Here is a 21,636-nt window from a genome sequence, read left to right as displayed (position 1 = left end):
TGACGAACACCGAAGAAAAATAAACTTTAAAAATGGGGTAGAAAGGCCCTCTGTGGAAAATTTTAATTCCTGATTACTAGAGTCAGGTTTTAAAGTTATTAAAGACCACTTTGTCAGTGTAGTTCAGCAGCAGAAGAAAATGTGAGGGAATTGAGGGAGGCAAGTCTAGAGAGATAGGCAGGAGCTAGATCATGCAGGGCCTAGTCATCTAAAATAAGGCATTTGAATTGTCTCCTGAAAGCTACTAGGAGTCATTGGAGGTTTTGAAGAAGCAAATTGACATGGCTGGATTTGTCTTTTAGAAATAGCATTTTGGTAGTTGTGTAGAAGATGCTTTGGAGACAGTTCATACTGTTTCACTTTTCTAAGTCTTCCAATGAATCATCATTGTCCTCAGGATGATATAAACTCTTCATTGTGACTTAAATCGTGTAATTCCTTTACTTCACTTTAGACAAATGTTCTCCCTGCTTCTTACCTTGCATACTATGCCCCAATCCTAATAAACCACTGTGGCTCTATGAAAGGAGTCTGTGTATGTATAGTCCACAGCTTTAATAACCACTAGCTTCTTAATAACTTTATAAATCTCCATCTCCAACTGAGATCTCTGCTGAGCAGCAGGCTCATATATCCAAAGCTTTCCATACTTTATCACCAGAGTTTTCTGTTCACAACTCATACACATGTCCAGCTCATACACATGTCCAAAGGTGAACTCAACCTCATTCTCTTCCTACATTAAAAAAAGAAGAAAACAGAGGAAAAATATTCTATCCTCCTTTCCTGAATTTTCTATCTCAGTTCATGGCATTTCCATCTAAACAATGACTCAGAGCAGAAACTAAGGAGAAATTTTACACCAGTGCTAGAGACTTAGGGAAAGCTAACAACCACATACCAGAAACCTGGAAGAACTTCTGCGTGGTTCTAGATTGAAGGATGTCCCAATCTGACTGAACTATAGGATGAACAGCCCATTCTCGTTTGCCTAGAACTGCCCTGTTTTAAAACTGAAAGTCCCAAGTTCCAGGAAAACCGGGATGGTTGGTCAGTCACTGAGTTTGTGAAGAATCTGCTTTCAAAAGAAGCAAGTTGAAGAGATTTCTCCAAATGAGCAATGACAACCAAAACTCAGGGATGATGACTGAAAGTGATCGCGATGAGGAGCAGGTGTATTAGGGTGGAAAGTGGATCTCATTTGGATTTTGTTAGCATCTCTGGCACTGACGTAAACACACATTATGGCAACCGTACCTGCCATGGTTACGTGTGGTAGGCTTTGAGGAGTACAGTAGTACCTGAGAATAAGCAGAGTCACTCTGTCAGCAGACTTCTTAGTGATCCCACAAGTATGCATAAGAAACTCATGAATATGCTGCTACTATCACTAGCTTCTGATCCTCCCCTTACTGCCTAGTGTGGCTTCATTTCCAAATTAAAGTAAGGGCGTAATAAATTAGAAATTTATTCCCCTTCTCCCTTCTTCTGAAGCTGAAAACTTGAACCAAGAGTGTGTAGGCTGTGACTGATTGATCTCAACTTCCAAAAAATACAGACTGCCCTCTGGAACATACGCAGATAGAAAAAAAATAACAGGGCATGCGAGAAGATACTACAGTTCAAATGATTACTCACATTGGGGAAACAGAACAGATGTCCTGTAATTCCTGTAAGGTGTAGGAGAAAAATTTTTTGTCAGAACTCAAGAGGATAAGACATGTATGAACACAGAGCAAGTAGTATGATAAAAGAACACATCCAAGATCAGTAAACACAATGATAATAAAGACAATGTATGTTTAATTTAAAACATAGTTTAAGCAGTAACAACCAGATTGACTGCTATTGAAAAAATCAAATCAGTGAAATGGAAAATAAACTTGAGAAATTCTCACACAGCTTGGAGATGCAGGGATGAAACCAGTGAAAGAAAAGATTTGAGACATTAACACATCAGGAGTTCCTGATGTGTTACAGCAACAGTAGGGAATTATTACTAGATATGGACGGAGTCAAAATATACCATTTACATTGCTCTTCCTAAAAAAAGGTTACTTGAAATAATTCTGATGTAACTATTTTGGAACTCTGGAGTCTACTGAAGGCTTGCAAATTCCAGCAGAAGGTTTGAACTGTAAATTGCAGTGCATTTCAGTTAGTGTCAGCTCTTAGCATTAGTAGCTGTTACCCATCATCACCCAGCCCTGTGGCAGGCAGCTGTGCACATATTCCTGGAGTATTTCACATATACAACTTGAGGTAGCCAGGGTGGGCAAAAAAGGACCATGTTCTCGAAATGTCAAGGATCCGTGCTGTCAGTGCTGATTGCTGCTTTTGATCATAGAGGTGCAGACAAAGAGGTGGGCAGAGGCCATTGTTGTACCTCCCTGCATTGTTGCAAGCCCCTCCTACTGCTGAAGTAACTTTTAGGGGATTTAAAAGGTTAGATCCCCATCCCTCTTCCCCTTCACTTTTCTCTTTTTACCCTTTAGGGAGCCAGACACTAAAGATTGGAACATTCAAAAGCAACTGTACATATGGGGAAAATAAGAAAGTGACCTTGCATGCCCAGGGAGAGGAACAGATTCAGAAAAGACCTGAGAAGACCTTAAATTTATGCTTTAGTTCTGATCCTTGGCACAGAGACAGCCTACAACAATGAAAAAAAAAAAAAAAAACATAGAAAACAAAAATAACAAACCCCGAGGAAGGGAGAGAATCTGATTTCCAGAGTTAATCACATTATTTGATTCAAATGTTTAGTCTTCAACAAAAAATCACAAGGCATACAAAGAAGCAGGATAGTGTGGTCCATTCAACAGAGAAAATCAACAGAAATTGTTCCTGAAAAAGACCTGGTAACAGGCCTGTCAGACAGAGACTTTCAAACAGTTATCTGAAAGATGGACTATGGGAATGTGTGCAGAAAGCTAAGAAAATGATATAGGAACAAGATGAAAATATCAATAAAGAGACAACCTAACCAAAAAGAAATTTTGGAGCTGAACAGTACAGTAACTAAAATGAAAAATTCACTAGATATATTTAAGGGCAGATATGACCAGGCAGAAGAAAGAATCATCAAACTTGAAGATAGAACAATGGGAAGTATCTGAAGAACAGAAAGAAAAAGATTGAAGAAAAGTGAACAGAGCATAGCGGACCTATGGGACGTCATCAGTGGACCAATATACACATTGTGAGAGTATCAGAAGGAGAAAAGAGAAAGAAAGGGGCAGAGAGAATATTTGAAGAAGTAATGACTGAAAACTTTCCAGATGTGGTGAAAGACATGAATATAAAGATCCAAGAAGCTCACTCAACTTCAAGTAAGAGGAACTGAGAGAGACCCACACCGAGACAAATTAGAATGAAGCATTCAAAAACCAGAGACAGAATCTTAAAAGCACCAAGAGAGAAGAGACTCGTTACATCCAAGCAAGGGAGCTTCAATTATATATGATTATTTATCATCAGAAACTTTTGAGTCCAGAAGGCTATGGGCTGATAAAATCGAAGTACTAAAAGTGAAGGAGAAATCAAGATATTCCCAGATTAACAAAAGTTAAGGAGTCTTTTGAAACAAATTAATCATTTTTCTGTGGGCAAATGAACCGTTGTTAAGGTGCAACAAGGACCTGCTGTGTATATTCTCCTTGAAGAAGCTCAGTAATTAGTAAGTGGTAATTGTTCTTTATACTTGCTTTAGTGCAGGCCTGTTTATCATTTTTTGTTCTGACTCAACTCTTTTCCTTCTGTCCTGATAAGGGCTCTGATGTAGTGCAAATCAGTTTTACTAAATTATTTATTCCAAGTCTTGCAGTTCAGTATGTTTCCTCTTGTGCCTTAACCATGTAAAAAACAGAAACCCATTTTTTCCATTCCTTGGTAATTGAGAATTGCTTCTATTTGTATATGTACACATGTATATAATGTATACAGGTACAATTTTAGTTCCTGGTTTTTATAGTGAACATACATGTATTCATTTCATAATCAGGAGAAAAATAATTACTTTGGAAAAAAAATGTCTAAATACCAGATTTTGCTGAAATGGTTTAAGTCCATTTATGCTGTATTCTTGCTCCTATTGCAGATCCTTACTAACTTGTGTCTGGCCTGCCTATAATCTTTCTGAACACAGTGTAGCTCAGCCTTCCCTCACATGAGGCTCAGTTACATGTTTAAGGCGCTATTCAAGTCTTTTGTCCCTTTGTATATTGGTTATTTGTCTTAGTATTGAATTGTAAATAAGAGTTTTCTATATATTCTAGATACAAGGTCTTCACTGCATGTATGATTTAGGAATATTTTCTGTCAATTTGTGGCTTGTGTTTTCATTTTCTTGATGGTATCCTTTGAAACACAAATGTTTTTCATTTTGATTAAATTCAGTTTATCAGTTTTTTCTTTTGTTAAAGTGCTTTTCGTGTCCTCAGAAATTTTGCCTAACCCAAAGTGATAAACATTTACTCCTCTGTTTCTTCTAAGAGTTTTATTATTTTAACTCTGAAATTTAGATTTATGATCCATTTTGATTTAATTTTTGTATGTAATGATTCTTACACTCTTGTTAAATTTATCCCTAAATATTTTATCATTTTTGATGGTACTGTGAATGAATTCTGTCTTTTCTAACATGGGCATTTGTATTCTATAAATTTCCTCCTACTTGCTGCTTTGGCAGCATCTCATACATTTTTATATTTTGTATCTTCCCTTTTTTTAGCTCAAAATATCTTAAAAATTGTCTTATGATTTCTTCTTTGACCCATTGTTTATTTAGAAGAAATTGAGGAAGAATTTGAAAAATTTAGGATTTAGAAAAGAATTTGATTTCCTCAGTTTTCTTCTGATGTTGATTTCTTAGTGAATTCCATTGTGGTCAGAGAGTTTACTTTGTATGATTTCAGCTTTTTAAAATTAATTGTCACTTAGCATGTGGTCTATCCTGGAGAAAGTTCTCCTACTTGAGAAGAATGTGTATTCTCTTGTTGGGGCGGGGGGTGTTCTATAGATGCTAAGATTAAGTTGGTTGATAATGTTGTTCAAATTTTCTATATCCTTGCTGATTTTCTTTATGACAATAGGGTGTTGAGTTCTCCAAATGTTATTTTGAACTATTTTTTCCTTCAGTTCTGTCCGGTTTTGCTTCATTTGTTTTGAGGCTATCTTTTTATTTGCCTGTATGTTTCTTAATTATCGTATCTTCCTGATGATTTGACTGTTTCTCATAAAATGTGCTTCTGTATCTTTAGTAATGCTTTTTGATTTAAAATCTATTTTGTCTGATAGAGCTGTTGCAGCTCTCTTATGGTTACTGTTTCCTGTAAACTTTTATTTTCAACCTATTTGTGTCTTTAAATTTACTGTATTATAAAATGTATCTTTTGTACACAGCATATATTAATAGTTGGATTTTGTTTGTTTATTCAGTTTAACAACCTTTGCCTTTTGCTTGGAGTGTTTATTTACTTAATGTCATTAACGATATGGTTGAGTTTACATCTGACATTTTGGTGATTTTCTCTTTTTATATCTTAGGTCCTTTTGTTCCTTTGTCCTTCTTTTGTATTAAACAGATATTTTCCAGTGTATCATTTTAATTCCTTTCTGGATATTTTTAAACTATTAATATATTTTTGAGATTTTAAAAAATGATTATTTTAGGAATTACAACATGTATTTTGTTAAAATCCACTTTAAGATAATAGTAAATTCTTAATTCTTGTCCAGTACAGAAATTTTACTCTAGTATAGCTCCATTCCCTCTCCCATCCTTTGGGATATTGTTGTCATTTGTATTACATTTCTGTTATAAGCAATACAATGTTATAATTATTGCTTTATACAATGTTCTGTTATCAAAAGATTAAAAGAATAAAAGGAAAAAACATTATTTGTATAGTTTTTTTGAATTAGCCCACATATATACTTTTCTGGTATTATTTATTTCTTCCTGAGGGTTTGAGTTACCATTCGCAGTCATTTTCTTGCTCCAATATAATTCCACTGTCTCCTCAGTCTTTTGTCAAATATTTTATTTAAGACAATTTTTTTCTATTTTTGATTTTTAAAATTTCTTCCTTTTCACCTTCTGTTTCTGTTTCCTTATCAGTTGTTTATTCACTCTTGTGTTATTTCTTCAACTTTATTTCTGAAATGATAAATTCTTTTTTTTTTTTTTTTTCGAGACGGAGTCTCACTCTACTGCCCTGAATAGAGTGCCGTGGCATCAGCCTAGCCCACAGCAATCTCAAACTCCTGGGCTCAAGCAATCCTTCTCCCTCAGCCTCCCGAGTAGCTGGGATTACAGGCATGCGCCACCATTCCCGGCTAATTTTTTCTGTATATTTTTAGTTGTCCAGCTAATTTCTTTCTATTCTTAGTAGAGATGGGGTCTCGCTCTTGCTCAGACTGGTCTTGAACTCCTGAGCGCAAACGATCCACCTGCCTCGGCCTCCCAGAGTGCTAGGATTACAGGAGTGAGCCACCACGCCTGGCCCGATAAATTCTTATATTTCTAATTCTTTCATCAGTTCTGTCACTTGGATTCTGAATATTCTAATTCTGATTTGTATTCTTTCATGACTAGTAATTTATTTTAGTTTTTTTTTTTTTTTAAAGAAATGGTCTCACTCTGTCTTCCAGGCTGGAGTGCAGTGGTGCAATCATAGCTCACTACAGCCTTAAACTCGTGGACTCAAGCAATCCTCCCATCCCAGTCTCCCAGGTAGCTGGGACTATAGGCATGCACCACCACATCTGGCTAATTTTTAAATTTTTCGTAGGGGCGGGATCTCGCTATGTTGCCCAGGCTGGTCTCCAACTCCCAGGCTCAAGTGATCCTTCTGCCTCAGTCTCCCAAAGCACTAGAATTACAGGCATGTGCCACCATGCCTAGTCATTTTAAAGTCTTTTGGATTGTTTTGACATAGATTATCAATTTAATTTGTTCTATTTCCATCTCTTTCTGGCATAGTTTTATCATCTATAGGGATATTGTTTACTTTATCCTTACCTTGTTTTCAATATTAACTTTTTAATGAGATTTGACCATAATACTTTGTTTTCTTATTTTCATGTGAAATTGCTTTTCTTGAATGGGTAGAAGGTGGCAGGGTTCATCATAACTTTTCCAACTTCACATGTGTCTCATGTCTGTGTGTGTGTTTAAAAAAGTTGACAGCTTGCTTTCTGGGATTTCCTGGTTCTGTTTCCTTCCTCCACTTGTTTCTGTACCTTATTTTTCCATTGTTTCTCTTGTACCAATCATACACACTTTTCATTCCACTCCCAGTGATTTCTCACTATGAGGCTTTGTCTGGAAGGGAGCCTTGGAAGCTCAGTTTTGAGAGTTCAGAGTAGGTTAAAGTATGCTAGCTTTTTCAGGGCTAACCTTAGAGTCATTATATTTACTCACTCTTGGAGTCGCCAGAACCTCTCCTAGTCAGTTGTTCTCAGATTGGTTTGCCATGCTTTCCATTGTTGTTTATCTTGTGTGTTTTCCTGTCCTTACAGTTGACAGATGCCCTGTTGTTTATTTCTGATTTCTCCTGCAGAGGTGCTGATACCAAACAGTTCTTGATGGCTATTGGTAGTTTTCTACAGCTTTTTGTATCCTGGGTTTGTATTTTTTCACTTAGCTTTCTTGTGAATGTAGTTCATGGGTTTTTGGTTTTGTTACCTACTTTTTCTCTCTGTTTTCGTGTGGAGGATTTGTGAAGATTTTTCAAAAGCTGTGTCACCACCACCGATGTCATCTTCTTAGGTATTATAACAGCCTCACTGTGATGGAGAGAAACTCCCTTCCAAGGTTAGGTTCAGATGTCAAAGTTCATGACAGTTCTCCTGGGGTATGATCAAAGAAAGATTTATTACCCATACAGGTGGGCAGTTCTAAGACAGGGACAGAGGACGACTTTCTGGGGGGGAGTCCAGAAACAAAAAGTGAATGAGAGTATGTAGGTATTTTATAAAGGGTAAGTCCAGTTCGTTCAGAATTCAAAAGAAGCGCCTGCAAGGTTCTTGGAATCTGAAAGAGATGGCAAGAGAGCTCATATATTTGGGGTATTGGTTGGGGTAAGCTTAATCACTAAGCTGCAGAAAATGACAGACACAAGCAGGAAATGATGCTCATAGATTGCTAGTGCTAAATCAAAACATTAGAAGGAGGGATTTGTCTCAGTTTCTTTCCTGTGGTCTCCATAGTAGAGATCCATTCTTTTAGCTCCAGTTATTGTTGTGACATACTACTGAGGAACTGGGCTTTGATCTTACCTGCCACTTTTGTTTTCAGTGGCCATGACTAACTCCTTGAAGTAACTTGTGTTTCCAGAGAACCAGCAGGTAGGCTTCCCTGGTAATCTTAACAGAGAGAAGGGGAAGACTATATATGGTTATCTCTACTTTTAGGAATAAGTCACCATTGGCTGGACAAATCATAAATGATCTAGGAGTGCTAGTCTTCTCAGCGTTGCTTTTTGTTCAGCTCTGTTAATCACATATTTTTCTTTAAAAACATTTAGTTTTATCAAGCATTCATGGAGTGTCTATTAAGTCATTTATACTATGTGCTCGTAATTTGTAGACATAGCATTCTGTGAGATCCTGGGAATATAAATAAGCCAGAGTCCCTACTCTCAAAAAGGTTATCGGTTATAGAGTTGTTGGATAGATAAACAGTTATAAAACAAGTTTCCTGTTTTATGTTATGAGAGCACAGAGGAAGAATGATAACTTGGCTTGTGGGGGGAGGAGATTAAGGAAGGCTATGAAAAGGAAGTAACATTAAAATTTAGTGTTAGTTTAGTATTTACTGATTCTCATAAGCTGCCAATATTAAGCACTTATTTAAAAAGAACCACATGAGATGTTCACATAATAAAATGTTATGCTTATATCAGAAATCTTAAAATATTGAAAATGTGTGCCCTAAAATTGAGGAATCATTTATGAAGTGTAATTAAGTACCAGGCATAGTGCTGAATGGCTTTTGCACACATTATCATTCAATCTTCACAGTAACTCAGTGAGGATAGGTTATTTTCTTACATTTGCAGATGAAGAAAATAAAGCTTGCAGAAATGATGTAAGTAGTAAGTGTGTGTGGAGGTTTAAATTTGACTCTATCCGATTTCTGTTCTTATGCATTCAATTACGATACAAAATGAATATAGCTTTTAGGGCTTTTGCTTTTGTTTAGTTTCTTATGTCTAGTTCATTAGAGTGAATTTTAACATTTTGTTTAATGATATATACAAAGGACTTAAAAGGCTATTTTTTTCCTCCAGAGTTTTTCAAAGACCTGGTTATGTAATTTGAAGTTCTTTAAGATGGTTGATGGAAGTGTCAAGTAACTTAGTTTTTACTATTCTTTATTTTCTGCTTGTGTTTCTTGTCTGTCTTGACAGCCTCTCAGTACTCTTTGTGTTTTACCATAATGAATTTTGGAAAACTTTAGTGTGAATTATAGAAGCTTTTAAAAAATTGAACTTAAACTATGATATCATTTCTATAAAAACTATAGTCCTTTTAGTAAACTTAAAAAAACGGTCCATTTAAAAAATGGAAGACAATGCTTCAGGAGTAGGCATTGTGGCAGTTCCATTTGAGAAATGAGAAGGAAAAGTAATCTGCTATGGAAGAGAGAATTAAGGAAAATGAGAAGAGAAAACTGTGATGATATAAACTGGCAGAGTAGGCACGAAGTTCCAAAATATAAAGTTTGGCAAACTAGTCCTGCTAATCTTTTATTTGATTTTTAAAAATTTTGGCCTGAATTTATAAGACTTCGGGCTAGGACCATTCCATGTGCAATCACAGATTGTAATTCTGTTTAGATAAAAATGATCATATTGCTCTTTAATTTAATGTACTGGTAATGTTAGATACTAGAGATTAAGTAACCTCAAAAACCTAAAAATTGAATCATCTTCTTAAGATATATGATACTTTTTATTTCTTTTCATTAGCTTGTTTTTCCCTTCGTTTTCTCCCGTATCTTCCCTCTCTCCCTCCCTCCTGGATGGACTATTGGGAAACTTGGATTTATGAAAATATCAAAGCATTTATTTTCTGGAATATTATTTTGGCTCAAAACATGATTTGTTCATTATTCTAGAGCATTTACTTATTGAGTAACTATCTATGACACTCTGCAAAGTTCTGTGCCTAGAGTACTAATCAAACTTTAAATAGTATCTATTGCTTGTGAAAATTTTGGGTCTCCTTTGTCTCATGAACACATTCTGCCAGTGGCAGGACTTCCTTTTGGCTGCATGAATTGGGAAAGTTAAATGATAGTACAGCAAAAAGCCAGCTTAGATGATCATTTGCAGGAGCTAGACTGGGGTTTGCAGGGAGAGCTCTGTCTGAATGCCTTTTAGCCTCGTGTGTATGTTTTCATTCTCGGTTATCAAAACCATAAGAAGATATGGAAGAAACAGGCTCAGGTCTTTGTTCTTCCACACCAGGAAGGAGAAAACCTATTTCTGAAATAAATCTTCCTAGTGTCAACTGTAACCCCTGAGATTTTTCTTATTGCCTACCTTTCTCCTTCTGATGACATGGATTACGTGAAAGGATGGAAGCTGTGAGTCCAGAGGTGGCGGTTGAGGAGTGGGAGTGACAGCAGTGCTCACCATGAGAAGGCAGTGCTTTCTTCCCGCCGGGTAGCTTGTAGGGAACTCGGGGCCTGCTGCCACGTAAGGGACCATTCTGAAGTGCTTGGTTGGGGATTTTGGACATCTTAAAAATGTATTTGAGTTCATCGTATGAATTACTTTTCATAGGTGTATTTGACCTAAAGATATGTGTCACTCAGGATTTATTTATACATGTTAATGTGGACTAAGATCATTTAATGGGAGAGGTGAAGTTACGATAGAAGAAGAAAATTGAGAACTAAGTTTGAGTTTTTCCTCTTTGTGTTAATAGGCAGGCAGTGGTTAAAGGTTCCCTTCCACATCCTTTTGCCTTGACGTTATTTGAGGACACTTTGTACTGGACTGACTGGAATACACACTCCATTTTGGCTTGCAACAAGTATACTGGCGAGGGTCTGCGTGAAATCCATTCTAACATCTTCTCTCCCATGGATATCCATGCCTTCAGCCAACAGAGGCAGCCAAATGGTAAGTGATCTTGATTTTTAAATTGCAAGTTGGAATAGCTTTGCAGCACTCTAATGTCTGGCTTTAGTGAGGGTTGGGAGAAGGAAGAGCATACCCAAAGGTAGTTGGGAGGAATAAAAAATAAAGAGAGAAAACGTCAAAATGTAGTTCAGGTTAAACAATAGCCTAAACCATTTTGTAGCCTATCTGTCACTACGGACTGCCTCAACTCTTTGTTTGGGGCAGGGATTATAGAGTCAGAGAAGAGAGAAATAAATAAAAAATCGAGATGGCTCATATGCTAAGCTTATATACAAAGGTATTTCTTATTCATGTTACTTCTCTCCATATGTGTTTGAGTGTGTTGATGTGAGCGTATTTAAAAAACAAGTACTTTTTTTTTCGAATGGAAGCCTCTGTTAATCTAGCTAGTGAATTTATTGAAAAAAATACCTGCTTAAACTTTTCTGTGCAACCCCTCCACCCCTTTTCCCTTAGTTTTGCTTCCTTTTTTGGTCAACCTTTACAATGACTTAGGTTGTAACTGCTGACAACAGCTGGAATTAGGTTTGAAAGGAATATGAGAATGTTAAGCGTTTGGCACTTGTGTGTAAATAAATGTCTGGCATGTGTCTGAGTGTATTTCAAATTGTGTTTCGTAGCCAAAAATGAAGAGTTTTTGGATCATCCATTGCTTTATATTTATTAGCTCTTTCCATTTAGGAGGAGATAATAAAATATTGAATGTGTTATGTTGGAATCTGATGATCATGAGCCCTTAAAAATGGTTTTAAATGTTCGTGTTACTCTTTTTTAAAAAAGAAAATGTTTAGTCACTCATGAATTTTTTATTCTCATTCTTAGCCCTCAGGAAAAATTTTGTTGTTTTTTTTTTTTTAAATGGCAGTGTTGATCCTTTATGTTTTACTAGTTTGAGAATTTGTAGTTATCTTTGATATTGTTCTGTTTTAGCTTTCATGTTTCTCCAGATTATGCTGGTCTCTATCTCATGTTGATTTCTTTTGTATGAATATTGTTTGAATACTTCTCTTTCCATAGTTCCTAAAATTTGCTAATTAGGTTTCCCTGCTTTTCAATTTCCCTTCTTTTAATCCATTCTGCTTATTCTTTTTATGTTAACTTTTCCAAAGCATGACTTTTCAACATTCTAGTTACCTTACTTGGCTTTCAGTACCCTCCCCACAATCTGTTCCCATTTTTTGTGCTCATTCCACTTTAGTTCCTATTAGTCAATAGAAATGTCAACCTCCAGTTACACTGTTCATCTTATTATCTCACTGAGTATACAGCCCCCAAGCTTTTATTCATGTGGCTTTACCGCACTTGAAATGTCCTCCTATCTATCGTTTCTATCCATCAAGGCGTCTGCTCTGTCCTATATCCTCCATGAAACCTTTCTCCAGGTCTTTAAACCTCAGTGATTTATTTCTCATTTGACTCTGTACTTACTTACATTCCATAATGTGCAAATTAGCATTTAGTCTCATTGTTTTGTATTCTTTTCTAGTTTTATTGTTTGTTAATTTTGGCTTACTGACAAGATTGTAAGCTCTTTTAGGGCAGGGATCTCTCCTTTTACTTCTTGTGTATTCCTCTTTGAATAAAAAATGCTAAGTAAATTCTCACTGATTAATTCCCTTCCGTGCATAGGGTTTGGTAGTCAAACACCTGGATGACATTTGGTAATGATTTTAGTTTATCACCATTGCTCATGTTATGGTTGTTAACCTTTGTGTACCTAGTAATCATTGGTATTAATCAGTGTGATTTATATTTGACAGCTACAAATCCATGTGGAATTGATAACGGTGGTTGTTCCCATTTGTGTTTGATGTCTCCAGTCAAGCCTTTTTATCAGTGTGCTTGCCCAACTGGGGTCAAACTCCTGGAGAATGGAAAAACCTGCAAAGATGGTAAGAAAATGTTATCTAACAAGGAAAAGTTTTATGGTAATAATTGAGATTCTTTATGATTTATTTTCTTCTCTATAATCAGCTCTATAGGTTACAGTGCTTTGGGAGACCAGGTATAATCTTACAACCGTCCCATAAGGTTATATAACAGAAGTCCTTTGTGTTTTATGGCATCTCTTGAATGCTACTTTATAAATTATTTTAATGTTTTAAGTAACATTTTTGAAAAAATAAAAAGGTGCTATATCTTTTCCCCATCAAATCTTATAGTCATTGTATCACAATTGATTCCTGTGGAAAGGAGTATAACTTCTCATAAAGAATGCATTTTTAATAGTAGGTAGCACTTGTAAATAAAGAACCTCTAGAGGGAAAAATGTTTATTAAACTTTTATCTGTAAGGAATATCACAGGGTAGATTTATTTTCTAACAAATCATTGAAGGATATTTTTAATTGCCTTTTAATGACAGAGAAGTTGCTTTCAGAAGAAGAAAAAAATCCATATTGTACTGTTTAAAACTACTTCTTTTTATACGTAACAACCACACTTTGCCTCTTCTCCTTACTCTTAATTCCCTATAAAGAGAGGGCATGTTGGAGAAGTATACTGATTTAGGACATTTCAAGGGACTTCTGGTTTGGAAGAACACCAGTTCTTCTCTTTTTCTTCTTAATGAGAATGTTATTCTTCATTCTTACCCCTATGGATCACCGGCTGGTTCTCTAGCAACCAGCAAGACCCGGTAAGAAAATTGTTATATTTAGCAGTGGCTTCTTTATCTAAATCTGAAAAGCAGAAGCCTATGTTTTGGAGTGTGTTAGAGAGTTCCTGGCAAAGGGGTCAGGGAGTCAGAGAGATGGAATTGAGTCCGTGTACAGGATGTTTGTTATGACTTGGCATTGATAAATTATCCTCGTAGTCAAAGGTGAAGCTGGCTGACTCTTGTCAAATGGTTTCTATGGCAAACAATAATTTGGTTTCAATTTAAAACAAAAGCTTTTTGTAACATTGCTTTTTTCTTTAAAAATGTACTCTGAGACTTTAAAACAGAGGATTTATTTTAGGAATAGTGGTCTATCTACTCCCTCGCAATGCAAATGTACATGTTTAACCAGTTTTGAATTTCAGCTGTATGGTTGGCATGTAGTACCTTAACTATTCTGTTTTGATCACGTTTCTCAAATTAACAGCCCTTCGTTTGCAAAGTTTTGGGCTGGCTTCTCTTGGTGGTTAGCAGGGCCAGTGAATTGTGCTGTTATTCTTACTTGGTGCCTGCTATGGCATTTGGGTCTATATTTTCTCCAAGTTAGAGTTCGTTTATGATTAACCTTAGAGTGAAAAAGCTGAAGTTGAGAGTCTTCACTCCTCTTCTCAGTTTTTAACTATATAATTCCAGATTGACGCTTAAAGGTTATATGCCAGTATTTGCTTTGTGCTCATTTTTAAAGTGGTAATCTTTACCTTGCTCTTTCAGTTGTCAATTTGCTTACCATCATTTGTTAGCTTCTTATTGTTAGATAATTTTTTGCTGATGGTTTACTTGAACATTAAACACGAAAACAAAGATTGAGCTCGGTGTCCTTGTTCTCCGTTATAGGGTTAAACATTTGGGGTTTGAGTTTAAAACATTTCATAAATAAATCTAATTTAAAACTCAGTGAAATAAAAATTTGAAAGTCTTCATTTTTTAATATTAATAATATTATATTAGTTAATAGTTATAGAGTACTTATATGCTCAGTACCTTCCTGAATTTTGCATTTATCTCCTTGAGTCTTCACAGCAATCTTATGAGGTATAGATGAAGAAAATAGGCTTAGAGAGATTAGATGTTTTGTTTGTACTTAGAAAGTAGTTTGTGTAGCTACTTGAATCAAGTTCTGTTGGATCCACAACTCTTACTCTTAACCATTGTGTTATGTTTATCTGGTTTCCTCTCTCCATTGCTGCTCTTTTCTTCTCCCTTGCCCTTCATTCTGTCAGGTATTGCCCTGTATTTCTCTTTGTTAAGACAGTTTCACTGAAATATAATTTACATTCCATATAAAATACATCCATTTCAAGTGTACAATTCAGTGAATTTTAGTAAATTTATAGAGTTGTGCAGCCATCACCATAATCCAATTTTAGAACGTTCCCATCAACCACAAAGATTCTTGTCCTAGATTTCTTTACCTTTTTAAAAATACTTCTTGAACAAAGGCTCTATATCCTACATTTCCTTCCTTCAGTATTCAGCTACTTAGCTTCTTAGTCATTATTCATTATACTTTAGATAGCTGTATTAATTCCAGAAGCTATATAATGAATGAAACTAGAGTGTGGATCAAAACTTGATTTGGAAAGGCTAGCCATTGTAGAGCTTGACCTCAGAGCCGACTCTTCCTATTTCATTGTATTATTTTCCATTTTTACTCCAAAGAGAGACGGTGTCCTATTATACCCATTTATTTTTCAATTCCTGAAGAAGTTCTGCATTCTTTATTTAGAGTGGCTAAATTTTGCCTGTGGGTTTCAGATCATTTATTCTTCATTTCACTTTGTTATTCCAGGTGCCACTGAATTACTGCTTTTAGCCAGAAGGACAGATTTGAGACGCATTTCTTTGGATACACCAGATTTTACAGACATTGTTCTGCAGTTAGAAGACATTCGCCATGCCATTGCTATAGATTACGATCCCGTGGAAGGCTATATCTATTGGACTGATGATGAAGTGAAGGCCATACGCCGTTCATTCATAGATGGATCTGGCAGTCAGTTTGTGGTCACTGCTCAAATTGCTCATCCTGATGGTATTGCTGTTGACTGGGTTGCACGAAATCTTTACTGGACAGACACTGGCACTGATAGGATAGAAGTGACAAGGCTCAATGGGACCATGAGGAAGATCTTGATTTCAGAGGACTTAGAGGAACCCCGGGCTATTGTGTTAGATCCAATGGTTGGGTAAGAAGCTCTGTTGATAGTAAATTCTATCTGGTGTTTTTGATTTTCACGGGTCTCTAAAAACATGGACTAAGACAACAGGAAGTATGTGTTAGTTTCCATTAAACAGCTCTTTAATAGCTGTCCATTTTTAGAATATAGTGATTAGAATAAAATCTCAAGTTAAAGAAATGCTTATTTTTTGCCTCGAATATTTTGAGTATTTTTTCTTTCTAATTAAGTCCATATTTGCTGACTTTGGGTGTTGTCTGCAGATTTTGCTCAGATTGCATCATGACCATGAAAAATGTGGAAATAAATTGTTTTCAGAACTTTCCCTTCCCCTAGATTTCATTTCATCCCATTTCCAGTTTTTATAGTAAGAATATATCTTACTTTATATTTCCCAAGTACATGAATTTTTACAAAACTTTGTTAGGCCATGCAGTTTTACTCCTAGTCTTTTTTTTTTCCCATACCACCCTGGCTATAGTCCAGGGAAGCAAAACTTTTTACATATTCACCAGTGTTACTGTTACTATGAGATTTATTCTGAGGATGAACATAGTGGCAAATTATTACACCTCAGTATGTAATGCTTTAGAGCCACTTAAACATCTAGGAGCCATAAGAATCACTTAGCAGTGCAGAAGAATTTTTTGGGGAATTCAGTTTGTCATCTGAATGGTACTACTGGGATAAACTTTTTGTGTCATGGATGACAAACCAAGAAAAAGAGGGGACGTTTGTGGAAAGGAGCACAAAATATTTTGGAAAAACATAAGTAAAAATGGAGTCTTGTTATCGAGAGGCATTTTCAGGATCAGTTTTAGAAAATACTAATTTGAAAATTTCTTACAAGCTTATACACTGCTATTATAAATGTCTTAAACATATTCTTTATGTTTATATATCTGAAAATTATATTTAGTTATATATTTTTAGCTCATTTTCTGTATACTTCTATAGGTACATGTATTGGACTGACTGGGGAGAAATCCCAAAAATTGAGCGAGCAGCTCTGGATGGTTCTGACCGTGTAGTATTGGTTAACACTTCTCTTGGTTGGCCAAATGGTTTAGCCTTGGATTATGATGAAGGCAAAATATACTGGGGAGATGCCAAAACAGACAAAATCGAGGTATGTTTTTCATTTTACAACTAGTTTTATAATGATTTGAGTTGATAGTAATTTGATAACAGATATTCTTGTCTCTTAACAGTTGTCTTGGGTGCCAGAGGTATCTTTTATAGAAATTTTACTCAACCTTCACTTTTCTAGGGATAATATATTCTCTTCCACATAATCCCAGGATTTCTGAGATATATTGGTATGGGAAATGGGTATTCATCTATTTCTAGTCTTAAAAGCTTACATAAATGATTTTCTTTGTTTTGAATAAAGCCACTGCCTGAATTTCCTAGGGACAGTTTCTGCAAACCCAAAAGTATGTAAGATCTATACTGAAAGAGCTGGCCATCCTAAGTTAGGAAAACAAAGCCCATATGTATATATAACTTCTATTGTAGTTATTGATGTTGGGGGTGGGTGGAGGAACATATTAAATATTTAGATGGCTACACACACACAATTTTTAAATTGATTTATGGGCCGCATGGAAGAAAGGTTAATTTACCAAAGTTTGGGAAAAAATATTTACCAAGTGGTAGAATTAAGTTTGTGGCAATCAAATAGAATTATGGTGAAATCAATCAGCAGTGAATATTTTATCACAAATTTTGTAAATGGCATATGTCCCTGATAGTGTTAAGTCTAAAATTTACAGCTTTAAATGAGACTGTGTTAGAAGTCTTATGGATCACATACTTAAAACAGTTAGGGTCTCAGTTTTTCTTTGGGGAATACATGACTTCTCATATAAGGAATGGCTTTGAATGGCTCTTCAGAGAGCCATTGCACACACCTAATGAATAGAACATTTGGACTCTAGAGCAGTTATTTTAGAAAGGTGATTTTGAGGAGTGGTAGGGACTCTGAGGGAATAATGACTTGAAGGGCCTTCCCTTCCTAAAATGAAAACTTGGAATAGGAGAAATGCCCCATTAGTATTCTACGAGGCTCAAATACTGAGAATGGCATCTCTTGTTCTTGCAGCTGGTTTCCATTAGTAGAAAATTTTGCATAGACTGACTATATAAATTTTCTCCCTGTTGTTAGTGTTTCACTGCCCCCAACCCCTCCTTAAAATCCAAATTAGTGTTTGACTCTTTCAACAGCTGGAGTGCATTGCTAATGAGACAAAGGTTATGAGCTCACTTTTTAGATGGGCTTTTACCTTCATTTGGATCTCCTTAATTTAGATTGCCTGCCTAATCCCAACCAGTTTGCATTTGTGTATTGTTGATCAGCTATGGACCATACATGAGTGTGTAGGTATCAATACTCTTAAGAAAACAGTTTAAAGCTCACGTGTCCCAGAAGAATGTCTGTAGCAATAAAACTTACAAAAGGGAAGAACACTTTAAAAAATTATGTATTTGGTCTTATTTTTTTAGCCTACTATGACTGATTAGCTTGAAAATAAAATCATTTGTTTCTTACTGAGAAATTTTTAAGTCTTATTTTTTCCACTTCAGGTATATTAAATATACCTTAAATATTAAATATTTAATACTTTAGATATTGAAATTTATTCAGAATCACAAATAGTTCAGGAGGGATTCAGATAAAGAAATTAGAATTTATGGACATCCTGAGTGACAGTGTTTAAAAATAAAAATGATTATATATTACATAACCATATATAACATTGATTAAACAGGATTTATTTTCTTGGTTTGTGGTGAGTAGAGTAGATCTTAAAATTAGTATTCCTTCTGGCCTTGTTGTTCTGTCTTTTTGAGCTAGGCATGTGTATTCAGTGGTGTCATTTGTTCTCTCACCCTGTATTTCCTTCTTCCCTGAGTGATACCAGTATCCTTAAACTTGTTTTTTAGATCCATCTTTCTCCTTCCAGGTTTGCTGGAACACAGCTACTGTTTGTTCTTTGTCGTCTTTTTGATGGCTTGTTTGGTGTTAGTATTAAATTTACTTCCATCAAATTATATACATGAAGACCTCCCCTTATTCTTTCCCCTGGAGATTCTGATGAAATTTCACTAGTTGGGTGTCAATGCTTTTGTTATTTTCTTTACATAGACACATCTGGGAAATAGGGAGAGCAGAGGTATTGCTATTGTTATTTATTCTCTTTTTATGATGATGTAAAATTTCTGGTACATCGCAAACTAAAGAAAAGAGCACAGCTCTTCATCTAAAATAATCTTGCATAACTGGAGGAGAAAACCTGTTAGTTTCCCATCCTAACAGTACTACTACTTACAAGACAACACTGAACCACGTGTCCTACAAACAGTGCTGCTCAAACTACAGAAGATTGACTTGGAAACTCTGTCATCCACCGTATTCAGCAGACCTTGCACCAGCTGACTACTGCTTCTTCTGGGCTTTGGACCACTTTTTGCGAGGAAAAATATTCAGTTCTTAACAAGCTGTGGAAAATGCCTTTGGCGATTTCATCACTACGTCTTCTCCAGGCTTCTTCGCTGCCGGCATAAACAAGTTACCATTAAGTTGGCAAAACTGTGTTAATAGTTTAGGTGCACACTTTGATTAATTGTAATGCTGCTTGTTTGCATTATGATAAACTACACTTTTGATTCAAAAATGGACATTTCATATTTAATGAACTAATACAAATCGTATTAGGGAAGTTTAATCCCAAACAACTCTAAGTCTTCCAGAGGGGAATAGGGCTATTATAACCACAATGTGATATTCTCTTACAGGCCTAGGGAAAAGCAGCTTTCATTCCTGAGCATGACAAAAGCTGGGAAGCCTTCTTAAGTGGGTGGGACTAGAAGGAAGCATGTTACCCAGACTAGGATCAGATCACTATCTGCAATCAACTACTATGTAACAAGAGGCTAGCATATACGCTTTTTAGAAAAAGAAACAGATTAAAAATTACATATGTTTCTAAGTTTTCAAGTTAAATATTATCCACCTACTATCAAGTAAAGGGAGATCAAAAGCTGGTGGTTGAGTGTTGTCTTACAAGAGGATCAGCCTGTCTCTGTTGACCAATCTTGGCCTTTAATTGCAAGCATCCTTATTATTTCATCAAATTAGTTGCAGTAGATACCTGCTGTAATGGATTGACCAGGTTTCACGAAACTGTAGTGGATAACATCAGCGCTGGACCACCAAACAGGCACTATTAGCTTTTTTTTTTAATGATTATTCAGTTTTGGACTGTTTCGCCACTTCATCTTTATCCAACCATTGTGCTGAATGCTTGTGATTGTCAAAAAGATCCATTTTTCATCATACAGAACAGTACGGTGTAGAAATGGTTCGCCTTTATGTCGCGACAGCAAAGAAAGGCAAGCTTTAAGACAATTTCTCTTCTGATGCTCATTTAATTCATGCAGAACCCATCTATCCAGCTTCTTTAACTTTCCGATTTGTTTCAAATCGTCCAATGTTGTTGGATTAGTTAACGTTAAATCTTGCTGCTAATTCCCGCCTAGGTTGAGATGGATTCGCTTGCACTACAGCTTTCAGCTCATCATTATCCACCTTGGTCTCAGGTTGCCCATGTGGCTCATTTTCAAGATTAAAATCACCAGAAGGGAACTTCTCAAACCATCGACGTACTGTATGTTCATCAGCCACATCCTTCCCGAACACTTTGTTATTTCGAGCTGTCTGCACTGCATTGGTTCCACAACAACTCATATTAGAAAATAACACTAATTTTTGACTTACCCATGTTTCACAAAAATTGCTCTTAAAGAAATTTTGAAAGATAATCACAAGCCAAAACATGCCTTTGAAAGACTGAAAGACTTCACAATAAAAATAAAACTAGAAAGGTCAAAGGGAAATGTCAGAGATATCAACTGTCAAAACTTAGGGAAATTGGACATTTCATGCTTAATAACCTAATAGTACATTTGAGAGGAAAAGATAGCTATTTGGTAAGTTACTATGTAGCAACGTAAGACATAGTAAGCCCTTGTGTTTTGAGTGGATCACATGGGACCGTGATCACATGGTCATTCATCTGTTATATCTGCTCCCTTAATTGAGTCCTTAGATCAACTTCTCATTTCCTCCTCTTGTAAGTGGTGATGTGACAAGATGCTGGCTACACGAGGGAGTTGGGTCTGAAGACTAGGAAGAACGAATGGGGGAACTGAGGGGTTTTTTTACTTGATTTTTTTAGTTGTACAGAGTTATAGAAACAGTGAATAGGTTTACCTCGGGTTTACAGTAAACTTCCAAAAAGAGAGATTGAACATAGGGCATTCTAATGATGTCACATTAAAAAAAAACAAAACAGTTGTGGTATTGGTTGTGGTATTGTGGCTTTAATATAATAATGTGTGTGTGAGGATATGTCTGCTTTCCCTCCTTGTCGGTTGGTAGTGGCCACTTATTTGTAGGTGTTATTTAAAAGGTACTTGCTGGTACTTGTTTATTTCTCCTCTTCATTATGCCGAAATGACTTCATGGCCTTTTACCAACAAACTTTCTAGTTTACTTGTTTGCATTGTGCTTCCACCACCCCCCAGTTTTTACTCTAGTGTTCTGTTCTGGTGCCTCTCAATAATAAATAAGAAAGCAT

The 21,636-nt window shown here is 35.9% G+C and overlaps 1 protein-coding gene across 1 annotated transcript in view; it reads left to right on the top strand.

The window, feature by feature from the left end:
- The window catches only part of LRP6 (low density lipoprotein receptor-related protein 6), a 189,547-nt gene that overhangs the window by 80,280 nt on the left and 87,631 nt on the right, over positions 1–21,636 (top strand). The window contains exons 4-7 of the mRNA XM_012655785.1: positions 10,942–11,138; positions 12,920–13,051; positions 15,607–16,003; positions 16,952–17,123. Of these exons, the coding sequence (XP_012511239.1) occupies positions 10,942–11,138; positions 12,920–13,051; positions 15,607–16,003; positions 16,952–17,123 (898 nt within the window). The remainder of the gene's footprint in view (positions 1–10,941; positions 11,139–12,919; positions 13,052–15,606; positions 16,004–16,951; positions 17,124–21,636) is intronic.

Source organism: Propithecus coquereli, unplaced genomic scaffold (assembly GCF_000956105.1).
Source record: "Propithecus coquereli isolate 6110/MARCELLA unplaced genomic scaffold, Pcoq_1.0 Scaffold487, whole genome shotgun sequence".
NCBI lineage: Eukaryota > Metazoa > Chordata > Mammalia > Primates > Indriidae > Propithecus > Propithecus coquereli.
Note: the sequence above shows the minus strand (reverse complement) of the source record. Positions and strands in the feature narration are given on the sequence as shown.